This window comes from Neocloeon triangulifer, unplaced genomic scaffold (genome assembly GCF_031216515.1).
Source record: "Neocloeon triangulifer isolate White Clay Creek 2 clone unplaced genomic scaffold, ASM3121651v1 ptg000011l, whole genome shotgun sequence".
NCBI lineage: Eukaryota > Metazoa > Arthropoda > Insecta > Ephemeroptera > Baetidae > Neocloeon > Neocloeon triangulifer.
The window spans coordinates 3,335,080-3,358,808 of record NW_026775553.1 but is presented as its reverse complement, the minus strand read 5'-3'; the positions used below and the strand labels follow the sequence as shown (position 1 = coordinate 3,358,808).

Below are 23,729 nucleotides of genomic sequence, written 5' to 3'. Positions count from 1 at the left end.
ATCAAGGAGGCAATAGCCGCTGCTGATATAAGTGTAGGTGCATTTAACGCGCGCGTGAAGGCCATTAACTCTGGATCTCATTGTCAAAAGGCTGCTGCGCTCGCAGAAAGGTCTGCGTCCGGTTTTCTGCCGCGATCATATTATGCACCGACGGATGGATGCAACTAGAAATAGACCTGTTTGCCTTTAAATTCATACTTGAGAAAATGCACGCCCGACTCTTCCGGCTTTCGCGTGAACATAATAAATACTTTTTCTGCAGATAGCTTCAATAACTTGGAATGAATCACTTTTTCAAAAGTGAGGCAATTTCATTTGCGTTCACCTTGTTTCAATTATTTCTAAATAGATTTGTTATTGTATGAATCACTCTCAGCGCTGGACTGGCCGAGACACCTATGCCAACTCTGCATGCTGCTGCTGCTCTTTTCAAAATCTTATAATATGCAAATATTAGCGATGGCCGAGCAACTTTTGTGCCAAATCGATTTTTAAATTTAAATTTACTCGGCGGAAGTTTTTTTCATTGCTGATTTTTTAGGCTTTGAAGACCCAAAATAAAAAAAATAATGAAGTTACTTGAGCTATATTTTTTAACTTATAATTGACAATTGACTCTAGTATTTTAAAAATTTGTTATTATTAAAAAAAGAAAACATTTTATAATTTAATATAATATTGTTTTATTTAAAAAATTAATAAGTTGATTATAAATTTATTATCATTTTAAACATTTAAATTAATTTTACTCAGTTTTACTTTTTTATTAAATTGTGTTGTCTCTTGGCAACTTTTGATAGAACTCGAACTTCAATAATTATCAATACAAAAAAATAAATAAATAATCACCAAGGATCCATACATACTATCCATTGATCATCAACATAGTTTCCTCCTCTTCCCACCTTTAACGTGTTTTGATTTATTAAAAAACAAAATAGCTCTTTTAAAAATAATTAGTTTGCAGCAAGAGCAGAAATTAAAGGTATGATATTCATGATAAATAAATTAATTAAAAAATGTATAGTGTCAGATCAGAACAGAAATATATAAAATGTGTACTGTATACAATTTAATAGGAAAATTATGTGAAAAGATCATCAGAATGGGATACAAGATACTCCCTTTTGACACTAGAAACTGTTTTTACACGCAACTATTAATATATTAAAAAAAACGTACAGATGTCATTAACAAATTTACAAAATGCCATTTCAAAACTTAATAAACCTAATTTTTTTGTGGAAATTAACTATTCAGATTGTGATATTATGATATAATTACAAACTTACAATAAGTAATAAGGCTTTGATTCAAAAGTTAGAAAAAGATTTTTGTCTATTAGAGGAAAAATGAGATAAATGTAGTATAATATTTTTTTTGCTATTCACTGATTTTTAATTAATTTATTATTGATTATTTGCCGTTGAAAAGTTTCTTTAACTTTCGCCCCTGAGAAAGGCCTCTACAGATAACTCCTTTTCTTTGAACAAAATTAAAAAATCAAACGCCAACATATTCCTTTTTGCACGCATTTTGTTTAATTGATTAATTTTTTCTACTTTTAAACTATTTCCAATCGTCAAAATCTTTTATCTTTATGACCATTGGCCGTTGGTGGCCATCATCCTGCTTCTAAAATAAATCAAAATTAATAAATGAAGAAATTTTAATAATATTGTAATAGTAAAAATTAATTTACCGCAGGCCGTGTGGCAAAATATCGGACGCGGGCACTCCAGAGGTCGATGGCATTCCCAATTTCGAGCGGCTCTTCACCTCTATCGGCTCTTGATGGGGCAGATTAATGTCTGGTCTCTTTGCCTTGTACCACCAGAACTCGAATGCCAGCGCAAAGCAGGCCAAGACGATTCCGGCGGCGATCACGATGAAAACTCCGCCTAATTAAATTTCAGTTCAATTTTCCTTTTCTTGTTTATAAGAAATAAACTCACCGATGTTGTGGATTGAAATGCCGTCGGCCTGGTCGTCTTGCCGGTCGCAAATTTTCTTTTCTGGATTTTGGTTCCACCAAATTTCCTTCAGCTTCTCCAACTTCCTCTTATTCAGCAATTGCAAGATTCTGGAATTTTAGATATTTTAAAATTGCGTTGATTTGATTAATTTTTTGTTTTGTACGCGTTGTTGAATTGGTCTTTGAGAGGCGAGCCTTGCTGAACGGCGATCGCGTACGGCTTTCGCGAAAACTCCTCTCCAACCATTTGCATATCGCAATTGGTGAGGACCTGGTATCTGATATCGGTGGCGTCGCCTGCCAGAATTAATAATTTATTTACAAGCTATAATAATTTGAAGGGGTTCAAACCGAGAAAAGCGAAGCCTTCGCTGCTGGATTTGGAAATTTTGACTCTTTCCACTGCTTCCTCCATCGTGCTTGGCAAACCAGCCTCCAACATCGCTTGCCACATTTTCGTATATCTGCAAAATTCAAGTTTATTAGAACATTTTATTCTTTGTTCATTGAATTAAGTTATTTTTCATTATTATAAGTTCAATTTATGAAAATTGTAATGACAATGCATAATTTTTGGCGTTATTGTGCCAAATTTGTAGTATTTTTGCAAATTATATGTGTACAATGTCAGTCATTTTTAGAGCTACCATAGCCAAAATTTAATAAAAAACCCCTCAAAATTGGTGTTACCTGTCGCTTACAGGATAGTCCCAAACAGCCAGCTTAGCCCTCTCAATTATTGTCAAGCTATCGTTCAGACTCATGTCCTTCCAAATTCTTATTTGAAACAAAAAATCGCCACAAACAATTATTTCTCATTTAAACTGATTGATGAATTTGCATAAAAACTACAGGAAAAAACCAAAACTAAATTTTTTTGACATGCATTGACAAAAGGACAAAAAAGGTGCACTAGTAATAAATAAATAAAAAACTTATTCACAATGATTGGAAAGAAAATATTAAAATTATTTCTAATTAAAATTAATCATGAAGAGCGTTATTCAATTTATACGTTTAAAGAAAACATATATTTTATATTAAATTAAAACGATTAAATAATTGTACTCGTAGAATCGTTGCTCGATGCCCATCATGCGCTGGAAGTAGATCATGGTGTCGGAGCCGTTGAGGGGCGCGTACTGGGTTTTGTATTGTTGCGAAAGGTCCGCGAGAGACTCGACCGGCGTGTCCAGACGGGAGACGGTGAGGAAGGCGGCCAGGTTGGCCGTGTACGACGCGATGATGATGAAGCCGAAGAGCCACCAGGTCGCGGCCACCAGCCGCCCCGACAGGTTCTTCGGAGCCTCGCCGCCGCCCTGAGGGGTCAGCGAGGTCATGCAGAACCACAGGCACTCGCGCAAGTTGAACTCGCGCTTCTCCTCGTCGTTCTTATACTTTTCGCGGTTGTTCTGATAACTGTACGGGCTCCACCGGTCAAAAATCCACATCAGCAAACTGAAAATTAAAATTATTTACAATTCAAAACTCTGCTCCGAGTTTTGTTTTGTTTTGATGTGGCATATTTAAATTATTATTATTATTATTTATTTATTTTTTTTTTAATGAAAAATTTAAGATGAGTTTATTATATTTTCACCTTGTGATGAAATAGGCGGCGAGAATACAGAGCCAAACGTCTGTTTCAAGAACAGTGAGAAACTTGAACAGGGACGTTGGGGAACTGAGTTTCTTCATCAAAATGCTGTACCCAACGAGATCGTAGTACGGCACAGTGAAATCGATGACCGTCTCCCGTTCTGAATTCACTGGCAAAGAAGACAACGCTATGTCGGCCCGCTAAAATATTGATTGATTTTTATAAATAATTTTTTTATTAATTAGAAGAAGGCCCGTTTGCAATATTATCAATCATTTTGGTGTTTAAAATTTGATACCTTTTCTTTGAGCTCCTTTATCATGCCGTCCCAGTTGCCTTGCTCGTCCATCGACCCAAATTTGTGGTCAGGTGCCTCATAAATCTCGTATTCGAACCCCATTATCCGCCGAATCTCCTCCAGCAGATCAATGCAGTAGCCACGGAACTTTCGCCCACCCTGAGCAGCCTGCTCTTCCTCAGGCACGTGCATCACAAACGGCGGTTGCTGAAGAATTCATTTTTTGAAATAAAAGTGGAACAATAATTTTTTTAATTATTCTTAATTGTGTATGTAGTTTTAATTTTCAATAATTTATTCTATAATAAAATCTAGAGCAATATTTTTTCAAAGAAAGTGGAATGGAAAATAATTATATGCATATATTACGATGGCTGTGACGACCCTGTAGACAGTGACGGAGGTGAGGTTGGCCAGGCTGCGCGGCTCGCGGACCAGGAGCTGCGATTCGATGCCCGCGGGCCAAGAGCCGAGGTCTTCGGCCTCGAGCGCCCTGCCGCCGACCACCGACACCTTTTCCAGCCGCAGGGTAAACGCCAGGTGGCTGCGGCCGTTGCGCTCAATCTGCATCTTTGCGTACGACCCTGGTTCCTGCACCTGTCGGAAGGCCATCTGCAGGTCCAGGTTCGTCCTGCGGATCGGCTGGTCCTCTCGATAGTCCGGACAAAGAGTGTGCTGCATGTCCACGGGCCAATCGTTCCTTTCGATCATTGACCTGAATAAAAAAATGTAGAAATTCTTCGTAATTTTAATAATAATATTGGTTTTCAAAAGGGCCGTTTTTCACATTCTGCGTGAGGTTATGGAAGAAAATTATTGTAATTTGAAAAATATAATGTTGCACAATGCAAAACTTAAACTCTTTATTTGGAGATATTTCATTCAAAAAAAGGTTTATCAAAAGTTAAATAAATTTGTAAGTTGCAATTAATTTAATTTAATGATTTAATCTCACGATTTCTGTGTGTGAAGTTAAGTGCAAAATGACGATATTATACTTTTTTTAACTGGAATAGATTCAAAATTTTATATTTTATTTGGAAGTTTGTTATGTATCTTAAATTTAACTATTTCATGAATCTGAGCACAGATCAACTTTTTCAAGTCGCAATTCATAGAAGTAAAATATGTAATAAATATCGTACTATATATTAAAGTTTTACTGAAAACAATTCAAACATTACTATAAAAATTTTTATTATTTATGAAAAATATTTATTTTTCCTTTACCTCACAGCCAACAACGCACGGAGCGCCAAATCAAAATAAAATGCTGCCGTAATCTCGCGATCACCAGGCAGCGAATATTTTGCCTTCAACAGAGCCAATCTTTGTGCTAGCCTGGTGTCTGGCACTGGTTTCAGATAGAGAATTGTTGCGTCATTACAAGGACACCGCAAAGGACCATTGTCCTGAAATCAATTTGCAGTGTAAATTTCCTCCACTTTTGTAATTTTAATAATTGATCTGGAACCTGGGTCAACGCGTGCCAGGCGTATTTCCGAGTGAACATTTCGGCGGCGTTGGCCACCTCTAGGACGTCTTTGATGGTGCTCAGGCGGCCCAAAATGAAGAAGTTGTTCACGTCGACCTGCCGCAATCGGTCCAACTGTTCATTGATGTTGGACCTGAGCGGTGAGATGATGTGCCGAGCTGGAATATTCTGAAGCAAACTCTTGTATTTGTGATCCATTTCTATTAAAAGCAGATTTTATAAAAAAATAAAATTTGTAAAAAAAAAAAATCAAACCGAAAGAGTCGTCAAAGAGAATTCCAGCGCTGCTCAGGTTTTGGGCAACCACGATTGTTCTGATTGCCTCTGGAATTAGGTAACCCGGCGGTTGCACTTGGATCAAATATTTCAGCTGCTCTTCATCCAAATCCCTCCATTGTCTTTTTTTCCCAAAAAATTTATTTATTATTATTAATTTTTTTAAGAAATAAGGACCTGATATCTCCCTCTTGGCCGTAAGACCCGGACACGGTGGGCAAAGCCAGGGAAGCGCTGAAGGCTTTGACCACCTCCGAACTGTCCCCACTGAGAGTCGCGTCTATCAGAACGTGAGGTGGCTCTCCAGCTTTGACACTTTCGGCGTATGTCTGACATACTGTGCAAAAAACCAAGATTTATTGCTAATTTTTTTTTTTATCAAAATCATAAATCTCATTTTAATTGCTAATAATTTGGTAAAACTTCATTGAAGTTATAATAAATTAATTTATAAAATTCTTCATGGTGATTTGAATTTAAAGTCGCAGGATATTGTTTTTCTTAAACAATGAACAACTCACAAAACCCATTGAGGAAAAGTTGACTTTAAATTCAAATCACCATGAATAAACCCTTGATAAATAAATAAATTAGAATTTTTCTATAATTCTATAATTTAACCCTATTTATTTTGCTAAATTTGGTACTTGCATGTATCCAGTAGAAATTGCGGGTCTGTCGCATTGATGGTGACATTATCAATTCTTCCGATCGTCAAAGACAAATCGCCGTTGCGCTTGATGTACAAAAGCACCGACTCGAATGACCTGGACGCGACCTCGTTCATCTCGTCGTTTACAAACACTAAATTCGTTTTTATTTTTACTTAAATTTCATCCTATTCCGAATTAATTAAAAAAATATATTGTACTCACTGATGTTGATGGCGTCTTGCTCTGCATATGCAAGGGTGGCCATGAAGAGCAAAATTAATTGGGTCCTCATGTTAGCTACCGCTGGACTGTGACTGACTGACACTAACTTTGTTACAGCTTGACCGCTTGCGAGCGTTTTCAATCAATGAATGCATTTTTCATGCGCGGCTGTCAATCAAGCTTGCGTTCTCTTGTGACAGGCATCGCATGAATTAGTCAATGCGTTACCTACGAGACGGCAAGTTGAGAACATAGATGCTCATTATCCGCCGGTGATAGGTTTAATTTTTTTTATTACCAAAAACACAAAAAGGTAATTAAAGTCTTGACGGCAAACTTAAAATCCGACACCTCAAGAGAGTCAAGAGTAAGAAAAAAATTTGCTCGTTTCCTCTCCTTTTAATACTATTATGGTTTTTGTATTTAGCGTTGCGTGACTCGACAGCTTGACAATCAAAAAGCAATCTTTGAAGGAAAAGCAATAAAAAAAATTGCTCAATATTTGATGCCGAACACAAACAAAGAAATGAGTCTCCTAGGAAGCTTGCTTTTAGATAGAGAAGCATAAAACCGCATTCATTCTTACCAGGCCGTTTGTCAGTTTATCAAAAGCAAATTATCAAAGAAACGCAACAGCCACAAATCTATTATTAAATGTTGACCAAATACCCATGTAGGTTTCCAAATCTAACAAATGAATAAAATTTAAAGCGTCTATGATAACTGATAAGTTAAGTTATGATCAATTAAACACGTTAAAATTGGCAGGATAAAGTTGCAGAATTAAATTGCAACTTTTCATTATTACAAAACTTAATCTTAATAAATCAAATGAAATAAATTCGATAAATTCAACAAAATATTTGACCTGGATTGGCTGAAACAGCTGTCCTGACCAATAGTGCTGTTTATGCTGTATATCATTGTGATCTTGCCAGGAAAATCATTGGGTTTGTTGCCCTGGAAATTTCTGATTAAGTCGCATTGTGAAGATATTGACTGACTCAATTAATTTCTGCAACTTTTTTTTTTAAATTAACGGAAATTAAATTCTCCTCCTGTTTTGTTTTGAATTTTTTTATTAATTCCTCCCACTTGTTTTAGTTTGAACACGATATAGCTCTAGGTTTTTAAGGTACCAGCAAACCGCAGGTTACCTTGAGGGGTCAGCTGTTTTTTTTTTCTTTGCAATGAGGAACCCGGATTCAATTTTTCTAAATATTTGACTTTTTTGTAATTTCTCTTTTAACTGTTTTAAAATTTTAATGCATAGTTACATACATAATTGTTTCTTACGATTAAAAACTGTCTCTCGTGAAAGTTTAGTCTGCGAACGGTAACGCTGAAGCTGAAAAGTGTATCTTTTTACACAAGCAACAGTTTTCGCGAGTTTCTTTAATCTATCGCGTGTAAAACGCGCCTAAATTTGAATTCGAAATTGGCGGCCGTCGTTGATTGGCTGGATCGTCTCTGTGCGTGTGCGCCGTGTGCTGAAAAGCTGGTTGCCGATCCAGCAGGGGCTGGTCGACGTCAGGTTGTTGGACTTGGAACTGAAGTTTCGCGACTCGGCGGAAAAAACATTGAATTTCTCGATGACCACCGTGCCTGGCAGCGGTCGGGGTGCTGAATCGAGCTGCCAAGCGTAGCAAACTCGTTTCGGACACAGTTGGACGAAGGGTCGGACGGCGTGTCTGCGAGTTGTGCGGCTGCGGCGGTCAATATGGCTTCGTCTCTAGAAGGAAGGTTGAACGACGACTTGTTCAACGAGGACGTCGTCTACCGGTACAACAAGAAGGGCAACATCCAGTACGGCCTGGTCCTGGAGAACTCGGAGCTCTACAGCAGCGACGACAACTCGGACAGCGAGAATTTCGGCCGTCTCAAGAGCGGACACATTCGAATTGCGTGGCACCCCAAGGGCTCCGAGGAGGTCATCCCCCAGAAAAAGGTCTGCAGTTTAATTGAAATTAAATTAAAATTGCTAAAATCTACTCGATGAAATTCCAGGTTGGTCTGGCCGACAGGTCGTTGATGCCCGGTGACGTCGTCCGGCAAATGATCAAGGGCAAGGACACCCAGAGGGGCTACTGCAGGTTCATCGACATGAGCGCCAATGTGCAGGTCATCGGCACAAACCAGGTCATCGGCACAAACCTGGTCATTGCCAACATCAAAAGCGCCAAACTCGTACCTCTAGAGGTGGGCAGCCTTTTTAATAAATAATTTAGATTTTTTATAAATCGAGAATTTCAGGAATTTTCTCCCGACATTGTGGTGTGCCTAGACTCGTGGGTCGGAGGAATTCGACAGGTCAACACAAGTCTGGAACTGAAATTGAACGACGGTTGCACATGTATCGTCAGTGATTTGGAAAACTTCACTTTTGAGGATGCAGATGAAAAGAACAAAAGGGTGTGGAAATTTAAAACAAATTTTATATCGTCGGCTACGCGGCCAAATGGCCGATCTGGTAAATACCCCTGTGGGGAAAATGGCTAGTGGCCACTTTCCCCGTTGGGGAAAATGGCAGATGAGCATTTCCGGACAAATTTTTTTTATTGTTCCAATGCATTCAGTGTAAAAATCTGCATCAGAAATAACCATAAAAGTATCAACTTTCTCGGTAGATGTCTCACTATCGCGAGTTTGGGGAGCAAAAGTAAGGCAGTGCCACGCCCCCTTACCAAGTTCCACAGCAAGCAGGCAGCATTCCCGCTTGCTGAATAATGCCAAAATTGTTTTAAATGCAATAAATGTTAAAAATAATGAAAATATCGAAAATATAAAAAAATAAAAAAATAAAATTTTAATAAATTTAATAAAATACCGAACATTAAGTAAGAAGTAAAATATCAGAATAAGCTGTAGTTTCGTCAATATTTTATTCCAAAGTGACAGCTTTTTCATGCATTTTGCGTGATAATGCAAATAATTTTTAAAATAGATATAATTTTAAAATTAAATAAATAGTAAAATATAGATTTTTTTATTAAAATATTTGACATGCAACCAGAAGCTTTATGTTGTATCCGAGCTAGATTTTACTTTACTAATTATTGCAATTTATAGTAAATATCAGTAAAACTATTCATGAGATTATAATTAGAAGTGACGCCGGGTCATGTGAAAAAAAAATGCTTTTAATGCCAAAATTGTTTACTATTGTGCAAATAAAAGAATAAAATTAAAATTAATTTAAATAAAACAAAATAATAAAAATTTTATAAAAAAAGATGAATTAAAATAAAATTATATTATAAAATATTATTTTTAAGTTAAATTGAACAAAGAAAAGCAGGAAATAATTGCATAAGTGGTTTAATTTCGATTGTATTGTACGTTTTACTCTTTCAGTGTGGAGTTACTTCCCTTTAAATTTCTTACAACAGTTGTATATTAAGGTTTAAAAGAAAATTAAGTCTACTTAATTATCTGCAAAAACATGCTGAACTTTGGTTCAAATTTTGAAATCTGAACATTGAAAATTGGAGCAGATAATCAGTTTTTTGCTTCTCCTGTAAAATTTAAAAAAAGGCTCATCTGCCATTTTCCCCAACGGGGAAAGTGGCCACTTGCCATTTTCCCCACAGGGGTAATTACCAGATCGGCCATTTGGCCGCGTAGCCGACGATATGCAAATCAATGGTCATGAATAATTGTTCCAAATCTTAAATTGCAGGATGGGGAATTCAATCATGCTGATTATTACCCAGGCCAGGTACTGAATGGGCCTCTGATGTCTTTGGCAAAAGCAAATTGGCTGCACACAACCAAAGAGCTGAGAGCATCCCTGCAAAACCCAAAAGTTGGTAAAATGGTGAATGTCGTTGTTGAAAATGTGCAGGTGGACTCGGTGAATGTCCACTGGCAGTGCAAAGCCTACTCGAAAGACAGCATCAGCGGAGACAAAGAGCAGCCAAAGCACATTGTGTCTGGAGATGATTTGAAGAGGTAAGTATATATATATAAATTATTTATAAAAATTAGGATCCAATGCGGATCTTTCATTTAATTTGAGTTAAAAGTCTTTCCCTTTAAATTCATTTTTTTTTTTTACTTCTAACTTACACTCTTATCAAATTAAAATATTTTCATTTTGTTATTAAATTGATGCGTTCAAATTCACAATTTTAATTTGCTTATATATTTTTATTTGAGTTTTTTTAATTAATTTTTTTCCCCCAAAACTTTCTTTTAGATTGAAGATGATCAACGTGTTTGAGCCTTGCTCGCTGCAAATTGGCGACCGCAATTACTACACCGTTGAGCAAAACGACCTGATCATCCCAAAGGAGTGCTGGCGTCGAATGCAGAAGGAAAGGTTTCCACTTCTTCCAGGAGCAAAAAACAAGAAGCTGCTCGGCCCGAAAAAGGTGCCCAGCAAAGAAGAGGACGAAGGGACGGTGAGCAGTGCCAGCTTGTCTCCTCTGCACTTGGCTCCTCCTGGGGCTCCTGCCTCTGGTTCGACCAGCCCTTCCCCAACTCATCTCGCGCCTCCCTCTCCATTGCCTCTGCGGAAGTCGGACACTGACGATTGGGACACCGAGGACACTGGCAGCTTCTCAGACACAGCGTCACTCAGCAGTACCTGCAGCAACACTTCTCAAGGTAATTTAAATTATCCTAATGAAATTATCAAATGGTCCTTTCAATCGAGATGACCAAAATTATTTCGATAAAAATTTTTAATTGTTAATTTAACTGATGAAAATATTTTAATAGCTAAATCCCTGTAAGGTTAATCATATTTCAATAAAATTTAAATTTCAGGTAAAAAGAAGAAAGGCCCTGCATTGATGACGAAAGTGTTGAAAACAAAGAAGCTGCGGCGTGCCAGGAAACGGACTGAAAAACCATTCAACATGAAGCCTGGGGACAGGGTCGTGGTTGAAACACTGTCCACGTCTTCAGTGGCTGACGTTGTTTGGCAGGACGGGGTGATCGAGAAGCAGATTCCCTCGACCATGCTCTACCCAATTCACCACTTGGACGACAAAGAATTCTTTCCCGGTGACTTTGTCGTCGAAAACAAAGAAGATGCCTTAATTCAAGTGTACGGAGTGGTCCAGAGTGTTGACCACGCTGGACGAACTTCCCGAGTTAAGTGGTTCAAAACGTACACTTCCCTGGATGACCCAAAGTAATAAAAATTAAGTAAATTTAGTTAAACGACTAATCCAACCATTTTTGAATAGGCCTACTGCTTTGGATGAGAAGGAGGTCAGTGTGTATGACCTGAAGGACCACCCTGACTTTCAATACCGCCCTGGAACTGTTGTGATCAGGGTTGCTAACTTTGAAGGTGAAGATGCTGCTTGCACTGCTGGACAAGTGCTTGATAATTATCCGGAAGGAAGGGCAAGTAGATTTTTTGTTAAACTGTGCTTAATTTATATTTTCCTTCTTTTAGTAATTAATGTTTAATTAATGGCGTCACTGATGTTTCAGGTGCAGGTTTGGTGGGTGGATAATCACGTTTCCATGTGCTGGCCACAGGACTTATACAGGGTTGGGGAGTACGACAGTGACGAGGGAGAGCTGTGGGACACCCCAGCCAGTGATGCTTCGTGGGAGACTGAATCTGAAGACTGTTACATTGCTGATGTTGGGTAAGGAATCCTGATTACATCTCTTCCCAACCTCTCAATTTCGGCCCTTTCAGTTGTCCTGATGACGACCTGGATGAAATTGCTCTTAAACCTAAGTTGGGTGCTAACATTGAAAAGGCGAGAATCGCCATGTCAAGACTTGAGGAAATTTTCACTCAGAATCCAGCCTTGCAGACTACTGGAGTGATGAGGCAGCTCTTGGACGTATACAAAGACTGCCGGTGGGTTTAAATTAGTATGAAAAAAATCAGGTGAAACTCCAATGTTTTTTTACAGGTATTTGGACAAGTTGATGGGAACTACTTTTTTCCACGAGAGCCACTTCCAAGGTTTGTTGGAAAGAGTGCGTGAAAGGGGCCGCAGCAATGTGGCGCAAAGAGTGGCCGACCAGGTGAGCCGCCTGTTCCGATCAGGAGAGAGCGACGACCAGACAACATCCTCAACTGACAGCACTCGCACCATGGAGGACTCTGGCTGCATCAGCAACAACAAGGACAGCAGCAGCAGTCCCAGCGACTCTCTCACCTCGGCTGAATTTCTCCTCTGCGAAAATCTTGCAAATCTGGAGCGGCAGGTCAGTGAAGACATGTTCAACCAAACATAAATATGTCACTTATGATTTATTTTTATCAGATGACGGCCGCAGCCAGCAACGCACCACAGTCGCCTTTGACAAACAAGTCTTACGCCGACGCAGCCAAACAGGACAATGCGTCTTCCGCCTCCGAGGACATGCGGACTCCGAATGTGTGCGTCAAACTGTGCTCGTTGATCAAGGGCCAGCTGCTGAATGCCCTGCAGGAAGTGACCACCAGGTTCGGAGGACAAATCACCCTGAGCCAGGCTCGGCAGGAGGCCAACATGCCCGACTCTCCTGATTTGCCTCCGAAACTTGAGGAGACTGAGAAAAAGGAAGAACCTGTGGAAGAGGAAACTGGAAAGGACGCAGCACCCCTGGCTTCCTGTGAGGAACTCGAGTTGAGTGTTGAGGCTGAGGTAGGCGTTCCGAACGGCCACGGGCCTGAGAAGAAGAAGGTGTTCGGAGAAGGTACTAAAACTGCGCCTTATTCGAATGCAAAATAATTGAAATTTCTGTAATTTTTGAAAAGGTTTTGTGATTGAGGACAGTGCTCCGAACAGCCACAAATTCAAACTCACTATGTTCCAACCGACTGAGCCAAAAGTATTTTTCCAAGCGGTGAGCAAAGAACACAAACTGCTGAGGACCTCCTTGCCTGGAGGGATATGTGTCAAAGGATTTGAAGACAGAATGGTAAATAAAGACAAAATCCATTCTGATAAATTATAAACCCTTTTCTTTAGGATTTGTATTCGGTTATGATCAAAGGCCCGGCAAAGACGCCTTACGAGGATGGATTATTTTTCTTTGACTTCCAACTGTCGTCCAATTATCCTAAGGCTCCTCCCGTCTGCCACTACATCAGCTATTGCAGCGACAGGCTGAACCCGAATTTGTACGAGGACGGCAAAGTTTGTGTCAGTCTGCTCGGCACCTGGAGTGGCAAAGGCACCGAAGTGTGGACTCTCAACTCTACCCTCTTGCAAGTCATAGTCTCAATCCAAGGTCAATTTCTAATTTTCCTGAAATGTGGTTTAAAAATAAAATTCCTAACAAATAATGCATGATTTTGTTCCTACAGGATTAATTCTAGTCAGCGAGCCGTATTTCAATGAAGCCGGCTATGAAAAGCAAAAAGGGTCACAGCAAGGCAGGGAGAACTCTCGGATGTACAATGAGATGGTTGTACTGAAGCAGGTGCAGGCGCTTACTAAAATGCTGATCCAACCGCCAAGCATTTTCAAGGAGGAAATCATGCATCACTTCAATGAACATGCATACAAGTAAAATACTTTTATAATAAAATTAAACGTTTTTTTTTAACAAATTGATGCAATATTTAGGCTAATTGACAGACTTGAAAGTTGGCTCAAGATATCGGAGCAGTACAATAATACTCATCCTCTGTCTCCTACGACTCCGACAACTTTCAGAGAAGTTCACGGAGAAGGTGATGCATTTTTTTTTTTTTTGTAGTTTTATATATTTTAATGCGATTTGCTTTAGTTGTCTTTTCCGTGGCCAACATCCAGCTGCCTGAGTTTCCTTTGATTCCTGCCTCGAAAGGGTTTTGCCTCACGCTTAGCAAGAGCCTGGCCACATTCCAAGAAGTGCTCACCTCTGTCGGCATTCACAGAGCAACTAGCAGTAGTTAGTGGTGTGTCCCGAGCCAGAAATTATATCCGACACCTTTCTGGCTCCGTCATGGCTCGAAATCGAGTCTGAGAAGAAGATAAAAAAAAGGTTTGCTTATATGCAATTACAAGTATCATGTGTTTCAGCTTAAGATATTATTTATTTCACTCGCCGTCTTTTTATTTTTATTCTGCACAAAATAATGATATATTGTTTGTCAAACGAAAATTAGTGGTCGATCTGAAAGAAACTCACTTATAAGTGCGTACATACAAATCACCTAAGAAGATTATTCTCATTGGATCAAGTGCCAAAATTCATGCGAATTGAGAGTGAAACTTTTAATTAGTTGTCAGAGATTATTAAAATGTAGTTCATATGAATGTTTTTGTGCTCAAAAAAAGGTTGTAATCTACCAATTTTAGTTTTTAATCCTGCCACTTAATTGCTTTAAGTAGCCGTTACTGTGCTCAATTTAATGGAAGGAAGTAAAAATAACGCAACTGATCCAAAGATCAAACAAGTAAGCCAAATAATCAACTTGCCTCTCTGATGAGTTTTGTGTATAGCGTGGCACTTTATTGCTCTTGTTAAGCTTGCAACTTGTTAGTAGGCTCCTCAGGGATATGCACTACAATACCAAAAAAATGTGGTAACTTTATCAAAACCTCCCCCAGCAAACCCACATGCAGGGATTGCTCCTTTTCATTAACAATTATTATATTACTTATGTTCAGCCTCTATTGACGTTGGTGTTACAAATAAATTAAATCTCGGAAAGTTTAATAATTCTTAAATTATATAAAATTATTTGTCGGGTGAGGTCTGGTTTCAGTGGCGCTCGAACCAGATGGACCCTGTCCAAAGTTTTGGTTGGATGGTGGCGTGTTACATTTAAGCTAATCGAAGCAATATTTTTGAGGATAATTATTACAATTGAAAACTCAATGATAAACTTGAGCAGTTTGAGTTAAAATAATAAGATTTTCAGTTTGGCTGTGTCTTGATACCAAGAGTACCGCTCTCTCGGTTCACGCTTTTGTCGTTCAAGGAAATTTGTCGAGGAAGACGTTCACATTTTAGCGCAGTGGTCAGAGGAGCCTCTTTTCACTTCTTTTCGAAAAAAGATAAATTTCACGACGGGGCTCAGAAAACTCAACAATACATGCTTCTATCATTTACTATCCAATCAAAAAAAACTGCCCAAAAATATTACGCTGTATTTTTATTCGATCTTCACTTTCACTGCCGGAATGTGAAAATTCATTAAAGCATTGCTCCTTGATGCATCTCCTTGATAATACTGTGGATTGAACCAATCGCGCATACACACACACACTACTTATTGAAAATGCTTAGTATGGAAAATAAATAAAAACATGTACTTTAACTACCAACAGTGTTTTATCTGATCCCTGATTATTTCAAAGTGAAAAATAATATGAGATAAATACAAGTTTTGTAATTAAAGCTCTGACAATTTATTTTTGTAATTGTTTGAAACATATCAATAGGAAAGATACAATGAAAAATACAGAAGATAACAAAAAATGTAAGATATTTTCCACTCCGTTAAGATAAAACTGGGAACAACATGAGTTTCTCTATATAAAACATTTTCTTTTTTTAATTGGGGTCATTATTTTATTCCTTCTTCAAAACCAAATATCAAGTTCGCTTACTTTTTTCACTGAATAGACCCCATATGCAGCAGCGTTATATTTATCAGATCTGCCATGAAAGTAATTATTATAAAAAAAATGTTCCTTAAGATTAGGTCAAAGGCATTTTTACAGCAAACGCTTTCCATCATCATTTTTCCATGCAAGTTCCAAATTTAACATAATTAATAATTGCAAAACCCATTAAGAATGCATACTTGTAATATCTAAAATTACAGCCACAATGAGATCCAGTTTTAAGATTTCAACATTATTATACATTAAAAATTTCAAATAAGCATTGTTTGAATTAATCTTACTATAAAGAAATTAAATACTTAAAATAATTAATGACAAGCTTAGGGGTTAATTTGTTCCACTAATTGACGATTTATTGACACTATATTTATAATAATTGCTGCATTAATTCCATCTAAATTTGCAACTCTAGAATAAGCATTTTAAAACGACTAGGCCGACGACATGCAAAAGTTGATTTTCACCAAAACTGATACAGCTTAAATATTTCTCACACATTTTGAATTTTACCTACTCTTAATGAAGATTTGGTCCAGCATAATTTACATCTCAACGACTTTAATTATTTCCCTGCTGTGCCGAGAAATATTTTGCTTATTTTCTTAAAATTTAAGGCATATGCATTTATAATATAATTGCAAGTGTTTGTTTCAAACTACATGAAAATTTCACTTTGTTTTTTTGAACTTCATAATTATTGAGAGTGAATTATTGAGATTGAATTTATGTTATCTTAAAAAGAATTAAAAATTTCCACTTTTTTGTGCGCCGAAAAATGTTGTTCGTTAGACAAAGTCAGTTGGTTTGGTCTCAAATTTCATGCAATTTTTGGGTGCGTCGACCGGCACTAGGAGCTGATGAGGGACACGAGCGGGTTGTACCTCATGATCTTGGAGAGCAGGAACCAGAGGCCGCTGGTGAGGACGCACAGGACGACGCCGAGCCAGCCGACCTCGAGGCTCCAGCCGTTGGAGAAGACGCGCGCCGTGTAGTACTCGGGCGCCACGTAACGCACCACCTCGGGAAGGCCGCAACCCTTCTTGCTCTGACGCTTGAAGTGCATTATCACCAGCGAAAACATGGCGAAAGTCGCTGATTTTAACAATGGAAATAAATTATTTAAATTTATCATACAAACCCATTTTATCAGTTTTGATTATGTAATTATTTATATTGATTGATTGATTTATTTATTAAATACCAACGGTATACAACATACATACTAGACATAAAATAAAGTAAAAATCGGTCAAATGAAGGAACAAAAATTATTTCATCGGTATTGTCTCTCACACTCGGTGTTGTCTCTCACTTTTTCATTGTCGCTGCGGCTGATAACGTAATATTGCTCTTGTTACATTCGAATAAGTGATAAAAAAGAATTTTTTCATCGAAAAATTTACATTTACATTTGTCATCTGCTGCCGTGTGATAGGCTGCATTTGTGCAAAACAGGTAGTGAAAACCGTGGCAAGAGTAGCGGGTGAACATGTGTCTGTCTTTACAATTTGTAGCCTGCCAGTTTTTGTTCGTCATTGCAGGTGTGTTATAAAAATGAGGATTGATTTCCAATTGTTTAAGACGCATGGAGTTAAAAAATTTGTCACTTTCTGTGTGCGCTGGAAGATTGTATTTGTTCATTAAGTCACTGACGATTGTTTCACTTTCCGTTAATGCATATACAAGTCGTGATTTCATTCTTTTAGACAGACTTAAAACTCTCTTTAGGAATCTTGATTTTATGGTTTCTAGTTTTTCCAAATCCCTCTGCTTCAAATACGGCCAAATGGCTTCAATTCCGTAACTTGCAACCGGTGAGATAGCTAAGTCAAATAGTTTTTTGGCCGACTGCAGAGAGGATTTTGGCAAAGCGTTTAGTTTGGCCATTGCAAAGAGTGCCGCTTTCACCCTTTTGCTTACATGATTTGAAAAGCAAGTTCCCGATGATTGAAAAGTTACACCTAAATAGCAGAACTCTGTTACAAATTCAATGTTTTGTCCATTTACATTTAAAATGTCGTCTTTCCTTAGACGGCCTCTACCCTTATTTCTAATTTTGAGAATCTTACACTTATCATAATTCAATTTTAAGTTTTTGGTTGCTAGATATTGCTCAATTTCCAAAAGTGCTGCTTTAATATCTTCAAGGCTATCGCCTATTAGCACAATATCATCTGCGTAAAGTATTGCACGGACATTTTTACAATTTTTTATGGCCTCGTTTAAATCACTGACTGTGAAAATGAATAGAAAAGGAGAAAAGACACCACCTTGTCTGACTCCATTTGACTGTGTTATAGTTTCCGATACAGTGACACCATCATTTACTTGTAGGTAGTTTAGATCTAGCATTTCCACATATTATTTTATAAAATTAAAAATTTTACCATCGAAATTTGCACCAGAAATATTTTTTTGGAAGGTTAATAAAATTATCTTTCAAAAATATAATTTGTTTGCTTTAAATTTAAAAAAAAAAATCAATATTAATACGATTAATGCTATGTTACACGTAAAATAACCTTAATGTATCTAATTAAGATAATATGGAATATAAAAATTTAAAATTTATGGATTTTAAGAACAATTTTGGATATTTAAATAACATAAATTTTGTAAATTGATCGGTAAAAATATCTGATATACTTTACTCTATTATTATTATTTTCAAAAAAAAAGAAAAACTGTAAACAAATTGGCTCACCTGCTAACAGGTACATGACTCCAGTTATTAAAACCGCGCTGATTTGATGCTTGACCACGCCTAAAAGTCCAACAAGCGCTGACGAACCGAGAATGATGAGGCACACAAGGGCGCATGATATCGACAAATTCTGCATTCCTGAAAATAGCAATATTTTTTTCAAGAGATTTGTCATGCACTTAAAATTTTGGAAGAAAAATTGGGTGGGAAAAAGTAATGAAAATAATGAAATGCTTTTTGAACGCTTTTATTCTATTCTGGAATAAATTAAAAATGTGACTGCATTGCAGGGTTTTCGCTCATTTTTAAAAAAGAAGCCTAGTTTGACGTTAAAAGATTTAATTATTTGTTCATTGGAAAATTTGCAATAGACGCACAAATATTTTTCTTTCAAAAAAACTTCAAATAAAAAAAAAAAACTTTTTAATGAAAATCTGTTTAATATGTCAGTGTGATTTAGTCTTCTGTGTAATTGTTGTTTTAGGGCTACTTTTTAAGGTCAATTTGAAAAGAAAAGTTTTGGATTTGTATATTTTGGTGGTGCTGGTGGAATCCACTCTACGTTTGATTTTTGTTTTGAATTAAAAAAAAAGTCAATGAATGTGTTTACTTTATTTCCCTTTATTTCTAACGCAGGTAGATAAAACCAGAGTAAAATAATACCCTCGCTATTCCCCAGCTCTGCTGTGCGTTTAATCAAGCGCTCGCAATCTGAGCCACGTGGGAAATCTCGCTGGTAAAATTTGCATCAAATTGGGGCGCATTTGAAAAAATCATAAAAATCTCAGTCCTTGCATCAGAGCATCTAAATGAATCTAAATATTCAGATTTTATGGCAAAGCATCTTTAATGAATGCCAAAATTTAAAAATTAAAACGCGTTTAATGATTTTAACTCTCTAAATTAAATAGACTTTCTAAGAAATCTAAAATTAGATTTGTATCGTTCTTTAATTTGTTCTTCCAGGGCAACACCATATGGTGTGTGTGTGTGTGTGTGTGTGTGTGTGTGTGTGTGTGTTTTCTCCAATCAAATATTGACGTTTTGAGTAATCTGCCGCTTGTCCTACATCGACAACACCCCGTCATGAATAAACTATCGAGAGCAATTTAATACGTGCGCGCTGCCCAATAGTTCTTATACGCGGCCGCCACAGAAAATAATAATACTATCGGTGTGTGTTGGAAAATGCAAAGGCAATCATTCTTCGCGTGGCCGCCAAAATTACCACCGGCATTAGGGGGTGGTGTGTTTTTGTTACCTTGTTTTCCCAGAATAAAACACGCGGCGCGGCGACCCAAGAACATAGCCAAAGATAAGAAAGTTGAGCACTTTTATCGCTCTCTTTCCCCGCACAAAAAAAGATTACATTAACTTAATGGCATGCCCTCTTGAGCGAGAAGAAATACTGCCGAAAAATGTTTATTTTGCAGGAAAAAAGAAACAAACGTGACTTGGAAGGCGAGAAATAAATTATGCAGCGAGCGTGGCCACAACATTCAGCGGCACGTCAGCAAGCGGCTATTTGTATCAGACTGACCCTTTCGACACACAAAAACTGCACGATCGACCACTTTTGTATATCCAAGCAATTAAATTCAAATGTATAAAAAAGTGAGTAAAATTTAAAAAAAAAAAAAAACATTTCTTGGAAGTATCACAGAATAATTATTTCATGAAAGAGTAAAATTTTCATGGCGCACTTAGCGCGTTTCCAGACCCGGAGTTGGATTGATATCAAGGCGAGTTGGGTGCTCGCGCGTTGCCCATAATTCTTATTGTTAGTGAGGAAGTCACGCCAGACACGCCACCGTGTTTTGCTCATATCCGCCGAGTGTAGAGGGACATGAAAGAACACGAAAATTACCCGCACTAACACATTTTCTTTCACAGCGCTATTAAGATTATATTGAGGAATTTTCAAGGTAGAGAGAGATACTAATTAACCCCCACAAATCACAAATACATATTTATAAATTATATGCAGAAAAGCATAAAAAAAAATGAAATAAAAAAAGTGAACGGTAAAATAAATTATTCAATAAAGAAAACAATTTTTCAGAATGACGTTATTTGTGAAATAAAAGCAAAATGCGAAATAAAACAATTTAGTGGAAATCTTCAAACTTACTGTGCTGCCAGTCTGCACGTCCATCTTCAACTCTGACTACATCAGCAGACATGTAGTGAATGCAGTTGGCCTCTGTGAAGCCCAAAGACTGCAGATTTCGTCGCTGGTCCTCTGCAAAAAAAATTGCCTGTCGTAATAAATAATAAAAAAATTTATAATTTCTATCTTATTGAATTTAACTATTAAACACATTTAGAGTGAAAAAATTAGCCAAAATATATAATTAAAAATTCTAATTTCACTTTTCAGTTGGAAGAATTAATTACTGAAGTTTGAATGTAACTGTAAATTTTTGAATTTACTTTCCATTAATCCACATATATAATTTGATGCTTTAAAATTTTCAGTGATTCATATTTTTCTTAGTTTTTGCCAGGTTTTTGCTAAAAGCAAGGATGACTCTCATTTTCCCAAAATCCCAATAAAAAAAACTGGAGCAGCCACGAGATATTTTTCTTTGCGATTTCATCAAATTTATTTGTTTGTGTTTCAAACCGAGCGCGTTGTTTTTGCGCGAGATCTTGATCGTTTCTATGCGCGCCACCTGCTCCTCTCCCGCAAACAAGATTTTATTATTTTTTATGGTCTCATACTTATTCAAAAAAAGGAAAAAGGAGATATGTAGACTTTTATGATGAAAAATTCCAAATTTTGGAAATCTATCTTCGCGCATTTTATTCAAAAGCATAGACATTTTTCTTTGGAGTGGCAAATTGTAATTGTTTAACAGAGCAATCGATGAAAATGATCAATGATATAATTAAAAATTTCTGAGCAACACGCCACATGGGGAATACTAATAAAAAGAGCTATAAAAACTCATATGAATAGGTTTTTACCCATAAAAATATAAATATGATCTTTCCTTGAAACGCGTATAAAAATTAAACAAGAATTTTAGTGATTCGCATATAAGGTATGATATTTTTCCAGAACGAAATAAAGAATCCTCCCAGAAAGTAACAATGCATTTATTTCTTATTTTTGAAAAGGACATTAAGAAATGTGTGACCTTGATCATCTAGCATGATTTTTTTTTTTTTAATTTCTACGGAACTAAAAGGAAAAATTTTATGCTAGATGAAAGCCTCAGCAGGGAGCGAACCAAAAGATATCTAAAAAGACCACGATTTTAATAAATTCGGTCCTTTATAAATGCATTTTTATCCATAAAGTCCCTTTTTGTGTATCGCACCCCGTCGCAGCGTGTGAGAAACCATTCTCATACGCGCCAATGTGGGTCAAGGCGCACAATGCCCTGCTGTGTGTGTGTGAATTTGCGCCCTAGCTGATTGATGGCGAGAAAATGAGCGACCTTTCAAAGTCCTTAGCAGCCAACGACCCTGCGTGTATCAATCAAGAACGGAGACGATCATTAAGCGGCCCGAGGAATAATTACTTTTTTTGGCAATTTATCATTGGTTAAGCTCAAGGCCCTAATTTTATTGTAGAAATCGAAAATGAAAACTTGAAGGAGACAAAATAATTAAAAAAATTTAGTTTTAACTTAAAATATTATGAATATTTGTACGTTATATCCTTCCTAAATGCTTTAATCCTGCTCAAGAGCTAAAAGAGAACAGAGCCGGCGGGCGTTCTGTGCGGTCAGCGAACTTTGAACCTTTGTTTAATTTCCGAGCAGAGTAAAAGAAAGCGCCCTTTGTTTAATTGCGGCTGAAGGAGTCGTGAAATGAAATGCCTTATCGTCCTAATGAACATGAGTAAAAGAATAGACAGAATGCATATGTGTGGGGCAGCACTAATTAAACCACTGCGGTTAAATTTTAATGACGTTTGCTCACGAGTGACCATACAAGACGTCCTTCGTCACGAAATATAAAAAAACGCAAAATTTTTTCCATTAGAAATATTAATTTTTAGTTCTAAATTTTTTTGGTAATATTTCTTAAAATATTTAAATTAAAAATAATTTATTTAATTCAAATAGTAATATTTCAATTCAATATTGAAACAAAACATTAATGTTAACCAAGATTATTTCAAATTTCATAAAAATGTAAATTATGATTAAAATTATCTATTTTTGCAGAATTTTGACACTGACCGTCGAGGTTGACGCACAAGGTCCAGAGTCCTCCGCGCATGGGCAAGAGGAAGACGTTGGACACGGAGGCAGGCGGCGCGTCGGTGACCGCGTCGGTCGAGGTCACCTCCCGACGGCGCCGCAGCCTGGTGACCTCCATGACGTGCCGGTGCACGGGCACCGCGGCGTGCGGCGCCGGTCGCGTGACGGTGACCCTGGCGGCGAGACCGCCGAACAGCCACAACAGGGTGTGCGTGTCGTTGTGGGCACGCGTGACCTGCTCGACCCTGTCCCTGTCGAACTCGATCAGTTCCCAGGTGTCGCTGACGATGGCCAGGCACAGGGTCAGGGTGGCCAGCGCCGTCAGCGCCACCGTCGATATGAGGAAGTAGCCGCTCAGCTGCATCGCCCCATCCTCTGACACGTGCGCGACCCTTGCTTCTGCCCCGCGACCGACCGTCGAGGCCTCTGTCCTCTCTTAGGCCAGCAACACCCGTGACGTCACGACACGCGCGCGCGCGCCCACGGCTCCTAGCGTGCGTCGCCTCCCTGCCTGCATGCTTGCGATCGATTTCGCACACTCATCTCTTTTCTTATTCCTCCTCGCGAGACACCAACTTGTTGTGTGGTCGCAAGATATGCGACGGTTTTCGGTGACCTTAACGTTGGTAAAGATTTTTTTCCTTCTAAATATCATTTTTATTAGTTTTCAGAGTGAATGAAAATAATTTTATCCATTCATTAAATTTGTTTGATTGGTTTTCATTTTATTTAAATAGATCGATTTAACATTATTTGAATCATTTT

The 23,729-nt window shown here is 37.7% G+C and overlaps 3 protein-coding genes across 4 annotated transcripts; 1 reads left to right on the top strand and 2 right to left on the bottom strand.

The window, feature by feature from the left end:
- Positions 1-1,396: 1,396 nt before the first annotated feature.
- On the bottom strand, positions 1,397-6,593 carry LOC132196196 (ionotropic receptor 25a). The gene is made up of 16 exons (XM_059618679.1): positions 6,520-6,593; positions 6,296-6,448; positions 5,822-5,981; positions 5,624-5,766; positions 5,348-5,568; positions 5,104-5,285; positions 4,243-4,588; positions 3,874-4,080; positions 3,576-3,775; positions 3,044-3,433; positions 2,666-2,752; positions 2,327-2,439; positions 2,140-2,272; positions 1,956-2,083; positions 1,703-1,901; positions 1,397-1,635 (listed from the first exon to the last, which is right to left on the bottom strand). Exons 1-16 carry the CDS (start codon positions 6,587-6,589, stop codon positions 1,599-1,601), a joined length of 2,769 nt encoding a protein of 922 aa, XP_059474662.1. The 5' UTR covers positions 6,590-6,593; the 3' UTR covers positions 1,397-1,598.
- Positions 6,594-8,008: 1,415 nt separating this feature from the next.
- On the top strand, positions 8,009-15,553 carry LOC132196194 ((E3-independent) E2 ubiquitin-conjugating enzyme UBE2O). Its single transcript, XM_059618676.1, has 16 exons — positions 8,009-8,467; positions 8,527-8,718; positions 8,773-8,931; positions 10,199-10,470; positions 10,718-11,127; positions 11,290-11,659; positions 11,715-11,877; positions 11,968-12,128; positions 12,182-12,349; positions 12,405-12,702; positions 12,762-13,176; positions 13,238-13,401; positions 13,452-13,713; positions 13,790-13,991; positions 14,052-14,158; positions 14,215-15,553. Exons 1-16 carry the CDS (start codon positions 8,240-8,242, stop codon positions 14,361-14,363), a joined length of 3,720 nt encoding a protein of 1,239 aa, XP_059474659.1. The 5' UTR covers positions 8,009-8,239; the 3' UTR covers positions 14,364-15,553.
- Positions 15,554-15,729: 176 nt separating this feature from the next.
- LOC132196197 (uncharacterized) lies at positions 15,730-23,378 on the bottom strand. 2 transcript variants are annotated; one of them, XM_059618680.1, is made up of 4 exons: positions 22,944-23,378; positions 20,879-20,989; positions 18,748-18,885; positions 15,730-17,135 (listed from the first exon to the last, which is right to left on the bottom strand). In XM_059618680.1, exons 1-4 carry the CDS (start codon positions 23,326-23,328, stop codon positions 16,891-16,893), a joined length of 879 nt encoding a protein of 292 aa, XP_059474663.1. In that variant the 5' UTR covers positions 23,329-23,378; the 3' UTR covers positions 15,730-16,890. The 2 variants fall into 2 exon arrangements, with proteins under 2 accessions (XP_059474663.1, XP_059474665.1); XM_059618682.1 differs by lacking the exons at positions 20,879-20,989; positions 22,944-23,378 and adding an exon at positions 20,009-20,233.
- Between the last annotated feature and the right edge of the window lie 351 nt (positions 23,379-23,729).